Source organism: Gymnoscopelus microlampas (assembly GCF_963454915.1).
Source record: "Gymnoscopelus microlampas genome assembly, chromosome: 4".
Classification (NCBI taxonomy): Eukaryota; Metazoa; Chordata; class Actinopteri; order Myctophiformes; family Myctophidae; genus Gymnoscopelus; species Gymnoscopelus microlampas.
This window is the reverse complement of record NC_139941.1, coordinates 13,238,558-13,251,057: the sequence shown is the minus strand read 5'-3', so window position 1 is coordinate 13,251,057 and position 12,500 is coordinate 13,238,558. Positions and strand designations below refer to the sequence as shown.

General features: G+C 43.6%; 1 protein-coding gene across 1 annotated transcript in view; it reads right to left on the bottom strand.

Moving 5' to 3' along the window:
- Positions 1-12,500, bottom strand: part of LOC311044557 (acetoacetyl-CoA synthetase) — a 44,885-nt gene that overhangs the window by 21,470 nt on the left and 10,915 nt on the right. Inside the window, exons 6-7 of the mRNA XM_084056232.1 lie at positions 10,879-11,003; positions 1,113-1,177 (exon numbers count right to left, since the gene is read on the bottom strand). Coding sequence (XP_083912358.1) covers positions 1,113-1,177; positions 10,879-11,003 — 190 coding nt within the window. The remainder of the gene's footprint in view (positions 1-1,112; positions 1,178-10,878; positions 11,004-12,500) is intronic.

Below are 12,500 nucleotides of genomic sequence, written 5' to 3'. Positions count from 1 at the left end.
CACACACACACACACACACACACACACACACACACACACACACACACACACACACACACACACACACACACACACACACACACACACACACACAGTGGGAGATGTTGAGACCCCCCTCCACGCCTCCAGGTGTCCAGCACAAATGTCATCGTAGGAAAGGGCCTCTCCACTGGGACAGCAAAGGAAGTACCCCCCTGGCAACCCCTGCTCTATTGACAAACACACACACACACACACACACACACACACACACACACACACACACACACACACACACACACACACCTGCACATAATGCTCTAATACGCTCTCTCTCACACGCGTACGCACACGCGCGCACACGCACACGCACACACACACCCCCCTGCCCCAATGCTCATCTCCTCTCTCTCCAAGTAGGTAGGTAAACAGATAGAGAGAGGTTTAGAGAGGAACAGGAGTGGCGTGTCCTTCGGATAGTTTGTTTTTAGAGCATTCCCATTTAGCCGCAGAATGCATAATGAGTTTGGCTAATTGAAAATTGGGGCGCGCACACAGACACAGACACACACACAGACACAGCCACACACACACACACACACACACACACACACACACACACACACACACACACACACACACACACACACACACATACACACACACACACACACACACACACACACAGGGTCCATGAATAAAGATTTGCGGTGATTATATCAGTGTGTTGGGAATTGGGGCTCTCAACGACTTATTATGCAACTATTAGTGTTCATTTACATAGAGAGGAGAGGAGAGGAGAGGAGAGGAGAGGAGAGGAGAGGAGAGGAGAGGAGAGGAGAGGAGGACCAGTAAAACAAATGCAAAACCATGGTGTGAATATTTGGTCCAGAATGGCTGACATTCACAGCACTTCTCATTGTGATGATCATATCATTAGTGCTCTCATAAGAGAGAACTCTCTCCCTGTGTGCAGGGAGGCATTACACATATGTTACATACGTGTCACAGTTGTGAGCTTGTCGAGCGGCTACTTTCAGCTCAATCCCTTTCACTGTGTGCGTGTGCGTGTGCGTGTGCGTGTACGTGTGTGTGACTGTGCGTGCGTGTGTGTGTATGTGTGTCTTACGTACCAGGTTTGAGGTTTCTCTCTTCCAGAACAGCCAGCCACTTGGCTCCTGTACCAAAGATGGTGATTCTATGAGAGAGAGAGAGAGAGAGAGAGAGAGAGAGAGAGAGAGAGAGAGAGAGAGAGAGAGAGAGAGAGAGAGAGAGAGAGAGAGAGAGAGAGTTAGAGAGAGAGAGAGAGAGAGAGAGAGAGAGAGAGAGAGAGAGAGAGAGAGAGAGAGAACATTACAGTAAGTACCAGACTATCATAATTATGACAGACATCAGCTTCCTATCTCTGCAGCACAGTAACTATTGTATTTGACATCTGTTTGTAATAACGTTGTCAACCTTCCTCATGATGAATAGATGTTGGATTCATCAATGATTCTGAGCAATTGGCAACTTAAGGGCTCTCCTGGTGTGCCAATACAGCATTTTGAATTGCAGTGTGAATTGACATAGTAGAGAGACATAGTAGAGAGATAAAGAGAGAGAGAGAGAGAGAGAGAGAGAGAGAGAGAGAGAGAGAGAGAGAGAGAGAGAGAGAGAGAGAGAGAGAGAGAGAGAGAGAGACAGACAGACAGACAGACAGACAGACAGACAGACAGACAGACAGACAGACAGACAGACAGACAGACAGACAGACAGACAGGCAGAGACACACAGAGACAGACAGACACAGACAGAGAGAGAGACAGATACAGCTATAGAGGCTTAGATTGGCTATGTGCTGATGAGTAATTACTGTATGTTTCAGCAAGTTCAATGTAAGACTTTCATATTGTCGCTGTCAGGCGGAAACCTCTTGTCTCAGAATTAAAACCTTTTGTGTTTTTTTCGTAAAGTAACGCCATACTTGATCATACTACACAGAGTCACACAAAAGTATCAAAAGTAACAGATCCACAAGCTCAAAACGCAAGCTTGTGGTTTATGTTTGAATTTGAATGATGAAAACAAAGTAACAGTTTTGGTTTCCAAATTACAATTTGTTTTCAAACTGAGGATGTTTTTTTATGTTTTAACCCTGCGACCGCACTGGGGAATTGTGCTTTTTTGTTTCATGGCTCTATGTTGATGGTTGAAAGGATCTCTGGAAGGAATAAACACAGACACACATCAGAGTGCGACATAACCCCCCCCCCCTGAGTGCTGGAAAACACAAGAAAACAAAGGACAAACAGAAATAAAGAGAAAACTTGGAGACTCCTTGCATTAAGAACTTTGTACTGGGCGGTAACAAAAAGTACTGCGCCTTATTTTGTACAATGTGTGATCAAATGCAGACCGTGTGGACTCAAGTCGTGACGTGAAACAAACTGCAAACCTGACCTTAATAAAACAATTAATTGCCCTAACTTTAACTGAAATAATGTGCCCTAATATTAACCCAAATGACATACCTTAACATTAACGTAACACACGCTCTCGCGTGTGTCACACAAATGATTTCCTATGTGCACGTGCGTTTATCGACAACAGGTCTCTAAGGGTAATCACGGCTGTTAGCTACGTGAACCCTGGCCCCTCTATTCTGGGCATGTTATAATAATAGGCAAACATTCGGCAAAGAATAGCAGATCTACAATTGTGTTGGTGTGGGTTCGTATTGGTTGTATTGAGTGGTTAATCAGGGGAATGTGCAGTTGTATGTTTGCCTCATCTGATGGAGCGCCAGACTTGGAATTGGTCAGAATGAGCAGGAATTAGTGTTGCCAGATTTTGCGAGAGAAACTAGCAACCAGGGTAATGAAAACAAGCCCAAAAACAGTGAGGACTTTAAACCTATATCCATCAGATATTTGAAAATAGACGATCTACAAGTTCACAAAGTTGTGCGCTTGTAGATCTACTATTTAAAAAATATATATTTGGAAACATTTGAACATTTTTTATGTATATATAACACAAATCTGGCACAAAACTATTTTTAGATGGAAGTCCATGGACAAATACATATTAAATTGGGAAGTTTCCTTAACATGCAAATGTTTGAGAACCACTGGTTTAAACAACATTACACAGCAAGCCCAAATAAGCAACTACACTTTAGAAACAAGCCCAAAGAAACAGCAACCCGCAACTACCAGCACAAGCAACTTTACAGAAAAAACAAGCCCAAAGTCGCTTATAATAAGCAGACATGGCAACACTGGCGGGAATTGATTTGCGCCCAAGGGGAGGGGTCTCGGGGGTGACAGGAATCAATGAGCAATAACAGAGGCGTTGATAGGGTGAGGCGGCGGGGTCACTTAAAGTGTTAGGCAGGGTGGTGAAAGGGTGAAAGGTCATGGCATGTAATATCTGTGAGGGAATGGGGTGAGTGACACGTACTCCCATACGCTTTGCCATCACGATTTTTAATACCCTCCCCTGGCGCCCCCATCTTTCCTTCACGCCTTGTACAACGTGGCCATTGTGACCCAATGGAATTTCACAATTTAACCCATTAAGGCCTGAGGTTCCGATTCTACAAAATGTCTTCTAAATCCTAACCGTTTTTTTGAAAAAACTCATGTTGCTGTGTCAGTGGTTCTCAAACTTTTCCTCTCAAATGTCAAGGACCCCAAAATGTATGTATTTGGCCATGGACCCCCATCTCAAAATATTTGATTCCAGGGACCCCCAGAAGCAAAGATTTGAGTAACAAATGTTCGCTTTAAAATGTATATATATGAAAAGATTTGCACACATTTTCTCGATTTTTCAAAAATAGCAGATCTACAAGCTCGTAGCGCGGCACTCGGTGCCGCGCTATGAGCTTGTAGATCTGCTATTTTTGAATAGCCCAAAGTGTAAAATAATGCTTTTTAGCTCAAATCTAAAAATGGCACAGATGTGTTCCTGGTCTTATTGGGTTAAAAGAAAATCTTGGTTGTGATCTCATGTCTGTTTTTTCCTCGACGGCAACGGTTTTCAAACTTTTTTATGCCTACGGCAAGGACTAGTCAAACACTCAAGGCACACCTGTTCTTACTTAACCTAACTTAACTTTATGAACTTAATTACAAATACATAAGACATAAAAAAATTACAATATGTAGTAATTAAAACGGGTTATGTAAACATAACCCCATTAGGTGAAGGTGGCCGCCAGTTGCCCATGTATGGTCTACTCTACATTATACGGTACTGTATGTCCATCAATCCATCCATCATGTATTGATGTGGGATCATTTCTTATAGCGGATTCTGAACGCTGTTTTCACTGAATGTCACTGTTATCCATCCCCCTCCCCAACACCCACACACACACCCACACACACACACACACACACACACACACACACACACACACACACACACACACACACACACACACACACACACACACACCCACACACACACACACACACACACCCACACACACACACACACACCTTCCCATCTATCATCCCCCGTCTCCCTCTGTGCCTGGGTTTGCTCAACGTCTGCCGCCATGGCAACGCTCCGCTCCGTCCTGATTGGAGGCAGGTGGCCAGGTGTGGCTGCTAATTGGCTGTTTAGGATGGGAGGCGGACTGGACGCTGTGTGTGTGCGTGCGCGTGCACGCTCGTGTGTGTGTGTGTGTGTGTGTGTGTGTGTGTGTGTGTGTGTGTGTGTGTGTCATCAGTCTAAAGGGAGACACGAGGCTGGAAAGTAGTGATTGATACACAGCCAGATGTTGAGCACCTCCAAAAATGTAATAAAGCGGTGGTGCTCAACTTTGTGGGCTGGGGCCCGCTATTGGGCCACGAGGGTATTGCAAGTTGGCCCCCCAAATAAGACTTTTATGATAATATTAAAAAAGTAATACCAATGCATAACAACTTAAAGCATACTACTGTACATGAGTTCCATTGATCCAAGGCGGAACACAAATCGATCGATTGATCATTAAAATAACCATGATCTGAAAATGCACGCGGCCCTGCCGTGTTAAGCGGTCAGATGGGTGGGCCGCGTGCATTTTCAATATTTTCAAGTTGGCCCTCATCGGGAAAAAGGTTGAGAACCGCTGTAATACAGCATTTTAAGCATGCACTTTTGTGCGCGTGCGTGTGTGTGTGGCCTCTCTCAAGCCAGACCACTCTTCCGCGCCCTCCGAACGCTGGAGTCTGTCCTTCTGCTTCGTAAAAGTTCCGCACAGAAAGCTGTCATCTGTCACTTCCGTTCACAAAAATATCATTTAAAATAGATTTTTTTGAATTTCCATTTCTGCTAAAGCAGCAAGCTAGATATACTGTAGGCCAATCCAATTTGGTCTCCAGTGTAGGACCGATTAACAGGACTACAAAGGGGAAACAGAGTTGGGTGGGGGTGGAATCATTTGAACATTGCGTGAGCCGACAGGTCTCAGAGAGAGACTAGTGTGTGTGTGTGTGTGTGTGTGTGTGTGTGTGTGTGTGTGTGTGTGTGAGTTGTGGACACATAGTTGGCAGTAGGGATGGCCAACCGGTAACCGTTACCCGTTAACCGTTGCCAACCGGTTAACACTAACGGCTGATGGCAAACCGTAAAAAAAATATTTTGAAGGGCCAAGTCTACACCTGCAACCACACATGACTTCCACTCTACTAACACTAGTAAACACACAATGAAGAGTACGAGGAGTGGAACGTGAAATCAGCCGTCTTATTGACACAGAGTATGCCCGACAGACACACAGCAAACAACCTGGCAGCTCAACTAAACGATGCGGTGGAGTCTTGGGGACTTACTGGGAAAGTGTCTGCATGTGTTCACGACAACGCAGCCAACGTTGTGGCTGCTAATCGCTCCCGAACGGGTGAACTGCGACTCAGTTCCGTGTTTTGCACATACACTGCAATTGGCAATCAGCGATGGATTTAGCCTGTTTTTGCATAGGGTCATCGCTGCAGCAGGTCGGCTAGTCAGGCACTTTAACCACAGCACCCGTGCATGCAAGGCACATTATTTTTAATGTGTAATGCGGTAGAGCTCTCGCCTTTGGAACCACGAGGTCATGGGTTCGATCCAGGCCAACTCTGCGTATGAGAGTAGCACGGCTTGGGTGCGGCAAGTCGTGCGGTAAGTGCTGGGAGCCGATAGGTGTGGCGCTACACCTCAGCAATGCATCTCCCAGGGGTCTGTCTATAGCATTGAAATGGGGACAGACATGAATGGGGACAGAAATGGCTTTCTCGGCCGATACCCACAATAAACCTACTTACTTACAGACTAAACTGGGAAAACACATTATGAAGGCAACATGGGTTTTCCTTTTTTCTGTGTGCATACGGTATGATTATATAACTGTACACTCTGTCATGGTTGTTATAATCTGCTAATAACTGTCTCATTTTTCCTTAAACCTTATGTACATATCTGCTGCTATTTTTACTGCCTCATACCACTGCTATGCTAGCCACACGCACCTTATGTATAAGTATATCATGGACCGTGTGTATATATTTCAAACTGCCTACATTGATAGTTTCTTTCCTTAGTTTCCTCCTTTCTTGGAACTGCAATGATGGAGCTTGTACAGCAAGAATTTTACCCCATTTTTTTTACCTCCGCAAAAACATTTATGTGACAATAAATGTAAGTTCAGAAGCGTTTTTCTACAGGCATACACACACACACACACACACACACACACGCGCGCGCGCACACGCGCACGCACGCACACACACACACACACACACACGCAAGTTTAATACATACTGTAATTACATCAAAAGCATTTTAGTGGGGGGGGTAAAAAAACAACGACAAAAAAAACGATGTTTTATCTTGCAGGCGTAATAAGGAGGCCGCTTGGCAGTGAGAGCTGAGGCGTAGGAGGACAGCGTGGAACCACAGCGAAAGCGTTCCCCCCCCCCCGATACGAGGCGAGGCGGCCCGAGATAATTTGACCAGCGTGTGTGACAAGCGTGGACGAGCGAGGAGAAAGCCGCCTCGATGGCGGCACGGAGTCTGAAGCTATTGGCTCACACACTCTGTTCAGCTTTTAGCCCATTCTACCCGGGGAAAGCATCTGTGTCGTTTTTAGATTTCTTTGGCTAGTCAAAAAATATCAGATCTACAAGCTCATAGCGCGGCACCGAGTGCCGCGCTATGAGCTTGTAGATCTGATATTTTTTGAAAAATCTGGATTTTTTGGGGGGGAAATCTTTGAATATATATATTTTTAAAGTAAATATTTTGTATAACTCAAATCTTTGCTTCTGGTAATTCTACAAAATGTCTGCTGAATCCTAAAAGTTTTCTGAAAGAAAAAAAAAAATATTGCAATAATATCTGTGGTTCTCAATCTTTTTCATGTCAAGGACCCCCAAAATGATATGCATTTGGCCGCGGACCCCCATCTCAAAAATGTTGTTCCGGGGACCCCCCCAGAAGCAAATATGAGTAAAAAAATGTTCCCTTAAAAAATATAAATATATATTCAAAGATTTGCACAACATTTTAATGTTCACGATTTTTCAAAAATAGCAGATCTACAAGCTCAAGAAATCTAAAGTGACAGAGATGCGTTCCCGGGTTGAATGGGTTAGATCCAATTAGAACCGTCCCATGTTCAGTGGTGGAAATCAACTAAAGTATATTCACTCAAGTACTGTTACTTATGTATGATTTTGAGATACTTTGACCTTACTTGTATTCCAATTTATTTGTTTTACTTTAATACTTCTACTCCACTACATCTGAGGTAAATATTGTACTTTCTACTCCACTACAATTATTTGCCGGCTTTAGTTACTAGTTACTTTTGCTGATTTAGATTATTAATACAAAACATACTGTACATTACTGTACAAGCCCTATTTTATACGTTGCATCGTGTCACGTTGTGAGCAGCTTGTAGGTCAGCATCATATTGTATTTCCAAAACGTCTGTACTTTTACTCAAGTAAAAAAAATACAGACCTTTTACTTGTAACAGAGTATATTTATATGGTGGTATAAATAAATAAAGCAGAGTATTTCTTCCACCACTGCCCACGTCCAATCACAGGGAGGAGGCTGAAGCAGCGGCTGGTGTCAGGCCAAACCCGGAACGCTGTTTAATTGGTACTTGAATGTTAGCTCGGTCATACCGCATGCTATCCATCTCTCTGTCCAACCGCACGCATCCGTTTCCTCCTCCTCGGATAATCTTTGCCCTGCACGTTTCAGGGATGTTTCTGCTTTTAGAGTGATGCTCAGGGTTCAACGTATTAACACTTTTATACGGCACCGAGTGCCGCGCTACGAGCTTGTAGATCTGCTATTTTTTAAAATTTGTGAAAATGTGCGCAAATCTTTGAATATATATATATTTTTAAGCGAACATTTTTAACTCAAATCTTTGCTTCTGGGGGGTCCCTGGAACAAAATATTTTGATGGGGGTCCGCGGCCAAATACATATAATTTTGGGGGTCCTTGACATGAAAAAGATTGAGCACCACTGATATAGAAACATACGTTTTTCAGAAAACTGTTGGGATTTAGGAGACATGTAGAATCGGCTTCAGGTCTCAATGGGTTAAGACCTGAGGCAGATTCTACAAATGCCTTCTAAACAAGTTCTTTCAAATTTTTTCAAAACATTTCAAAAATAGCAGATGTACAAGCTCACAATGCACACATTTTTTAATAGCCAACGCTGAAATCTAAAATGACACAGATGCTTATAGTTTTCCTCGTCTCTACTTCCGCCCGCCATTCTGGAGACCGGAGGGCGGAAGCATCGCAAGAAAAGATTTAGAACGTGATTTCAGTAAATCAGATCTGTAAACTGTAATGGCGGCGCCCCTGTAGCAATAGTCCTCCTCTTTGTCTGGCTTACTTGTTGTTAACTAGTTGTACGAACTCTTGTTTTATTGTTGTACTGTTTTATTGGATCTTGTTTAGTCAATACACTTTTTGTTTTAGCTCCTGCTCATTTGATTTTGCTATTTTGTCTCATCTGTTCAAGGAAATAGGTAGCTGATATATTGCACTTTTACCTTAGTGCTTGGTTGCTTGTTTTTGCAGGAAATGCACTTAAGACTTCTGGTGATTAGTAGTTTCGTTCCCTACCTATGTTGAATGCACTTATTGTAAGTCGCTTTGGATAAAAGCGTCTGCTAAATGACTGTAATGTAATGTAATGTAATAGCATACACGTAGCACCGACATCAGACGGACCACATACTACAGATATATACAAGAAAAAAATATTTTCGAGCGACGGAAATAAGCGGATTTAGCCAAGATCTAAAGACGGACGTTCTGAGCTGCGGTTTGGGGGGGTCCCCGAAATGGAAAACTTCACTCGTTATGAACCACTATTAACATGACTTAACAACCTCAAATCAAGGTAGGAAAACGGCTAGGGCAAAATTCTCGGGGCGGTGAGCTTGTAGATAATCCTTTTTTGTGTTGCTATTTTCTGAAATTGTTGCAAAATTGTGAAAAACTTCTACTACTTGATCATACTACAGCGTCACACAAAAGTACCAAAAGTAGCAGATCTGTGTTTTGAGCTTGTCGATCTGCTACTTTTGCTATTTGTTTATTTGAATCCTGAAAAGTAACAGTTTTGGACACATGGGGTTTCCAAGCGACAGAGACGATAATATACAGTAGCGACATGATTTTCTCTTTCAGAAAACGTAGGTTAGGATTTAGAAGGTGTTTTTAGAATGACAATCTGAAATCATTTGAAGACATTTCGTGCGCCTGAAGCCAGTCTGTGTGAACTCACTTTCAGTGAAGACAACAATAGCATGTTGGGTGTATTAGAGCGAGACAGAGAGAGAGAGAGAGAGAGAGAGAGAGAGAGAGAGAGAGAGAGAGAGAGAGAGGCTTGCGTTAAGGCTCACGGGACTCATTTCGAAGGGACAATGCATCTGATCAGGACACAATGGAAGCGCATCAGAGCCGCATGCGTGCGCGCACACACACACACACACACACACACACACACACACACATACATGCACACACATGCACACATGCACACACATGCACACACCGACACACAATTAGATACATGTCCACACCTCGCTCGCTTGTGCATCTCTCTCTCTTTCACTCTTTCTCTCTCGCTTCATTCAGAAAGACAATGGAAAGGATCAATACTGGCTTCAACATCCTCCGTTCATTAGAGAGAAAAGGAGAGAGACAGACAGAAACTGGGACATTTACCTATAGACACAGAATTCCATGTAACTTATCCTTGAGCTCACGTGTTGTGTGTTGTTCTTCCTGGCTGCCCTTGTGAATGTAAATACATTCATTCACTAGGAACTCACACCTTGTGTCCTCTAGTCCTCTCGTGTCATGCGTTGTCATTCATAGCCGTCCTTGAGCATGTGATGCGTTCGCCATAGGGTTGTTAATTCAATTCTATTCGATACGGCCTAGCCTTATTTTCACTGTTCAATGTACAAGTATCAGGCAAAATGAAAAGTCTCTATACAAATAAAAGTACATAAATGAATAAGGTATACAATAGGTATTAACCAATTGCCTGTGTGGTATACTGTCACCACACTATGCCACAGTTAACATAGACCACTGAAAGAGCTGTTGATGCTCAACAGACGTCTGTACGTTGCTGCTGGAAATGTCCCAAATCATGGAGAACTTAGGTGAGTGTCGTCAACTGCTTTCACGCTCCTGAGTGTCTGTGTATTTGTGTGTGTGTGTGTGTGTGTGTGTGTGTGTGTGTGTGTGTGTGTGTGTGTGTGTGTGTGTGTGTGTGTGTGTGTGTGTGTGTGTGTGTGTGTGTGTGTGTGTGTGTGTGTGTGTGTGTGTGTGTGTGTGTGTGTGTGTGTGTGTGCGCGCGTGTGTGCGTGTGCATGTTAACTTACCCCAGTTGATCGGTGAGGCTCCACAGGACGTTAGGCGTGGGGACGAGGGGCGAACCGTCGTACAGAACCACCGACGCTCCCACCGCTAGCGCTGACACCAACCAGTTCCACATCATCCACCCAGTCTGCGCACACACACACACACACACAGACACACACACACACACACACACACACACACACACACATCGGTTAACCACCTTCACCCTGGCGTCCCTATTTTGAGCATGTCATTGTAGGCGAAAAAGTTAAACAAAATGTTTAAGATAAATGTTCAACAACAGCTGATCTATAATCTCAACACCTCGCGATGTGACACCATTTGGCGTACGGCAAATTATATAGGGCTTCAGTGGTTACATTTGCAGGCAGGACCACCAGCTTGGATCAGTCCTGGAGACAGTGACTTCATTCAGAAGATGAAGGAAGGGGTTTCAGACTATTTTCTGTTCTCTGCTTGCGTTTCACTTCCAACACGGAGCCCGTTTTCATTCAGCAGAGCGACGGCCGGTTCTACCTTGAAGTGGAAGATCAAGCTTGGCTCTATTTTGAGGTTTTCCTCGGTTCTTTCGTTCGAACAATCTTTCGGTTCAATCTTGGAACCAATTTTCCTCCTGCGGCCACGTCCCCAGATATTGGCTGCAGTCCCATGGGCCTTAAACGTCTTAATATCCTTGGCGACAGTGGTGACAGGAACGTCAAGCTCTTTGGAGTTAGTCTTGTAACCTTTGCATAGACCATGGTTGTTTATCACCGTTTTCCTTATCTCCTCAGAAAACTCTGTGCTTTTCCTTCTGTGTTCTATGTTCATTGCGCTACGCACAGTGGCACACAACAGCAAAGTGGCTCATTGTGTCTTTTTTAACCACATTAACCCTGGCGTCCCAATTCTCGGCATATAATCATCACAAGCGGACATTTTCAAAAATATCGTCATGGCATTTGTCTGACTTGTCTTATGAGTAAGCCTAACCTTCACCCTAACCTAACATTTTTTTTTGGGCAGGACCCAAAGTATATACTGTATATACACAGTAGTTGGTTAAACTGCCTGCATGAGTGACTATGAGGTTGAAAACATATCGTTGCTGTCGGGCAGAAACCTTGTATCTCCATGTTTCAACTTCTTATGTTTTCTTTTTTCGTAAATGAATGTGTTAGGGAAAACTGATGTTTAATGTAGTAATGCTAATAAGTACGCGTTTGACCCTTTAGGCCTGAATACAGACTGAGTGATGTGATTTCAACATTTGAGTGTTGTGCTAATAGCCTTGCCTCGGTGGAGAATAGCCAGGCTTATCTTTAGTCTTCTGGGATCATGCTTAGAGAACTACAGGTCGTAGTGACCCATTCTTGTGACATGTGAGAAAGGGCAGGGGAAAAGGATCATACTCTGCAAGTCGTGATATATGGTGTGTGTTTATAATGACTCATCTACTAAGTCAAACCACGTTCTAAAAGAAAGGTGGAGTAATTGCTGTGTATAAATGTACTTGTTCCTCGAGACTTGGATCAGCTAAAATACGTCCATGGATTGAGTGAAATAAACACCCAACTAACTTTTTAAGAACAGCTCGTCTGTCATTCATTGACCTCTTCATTCTTCAAATATTTCTCCCAAA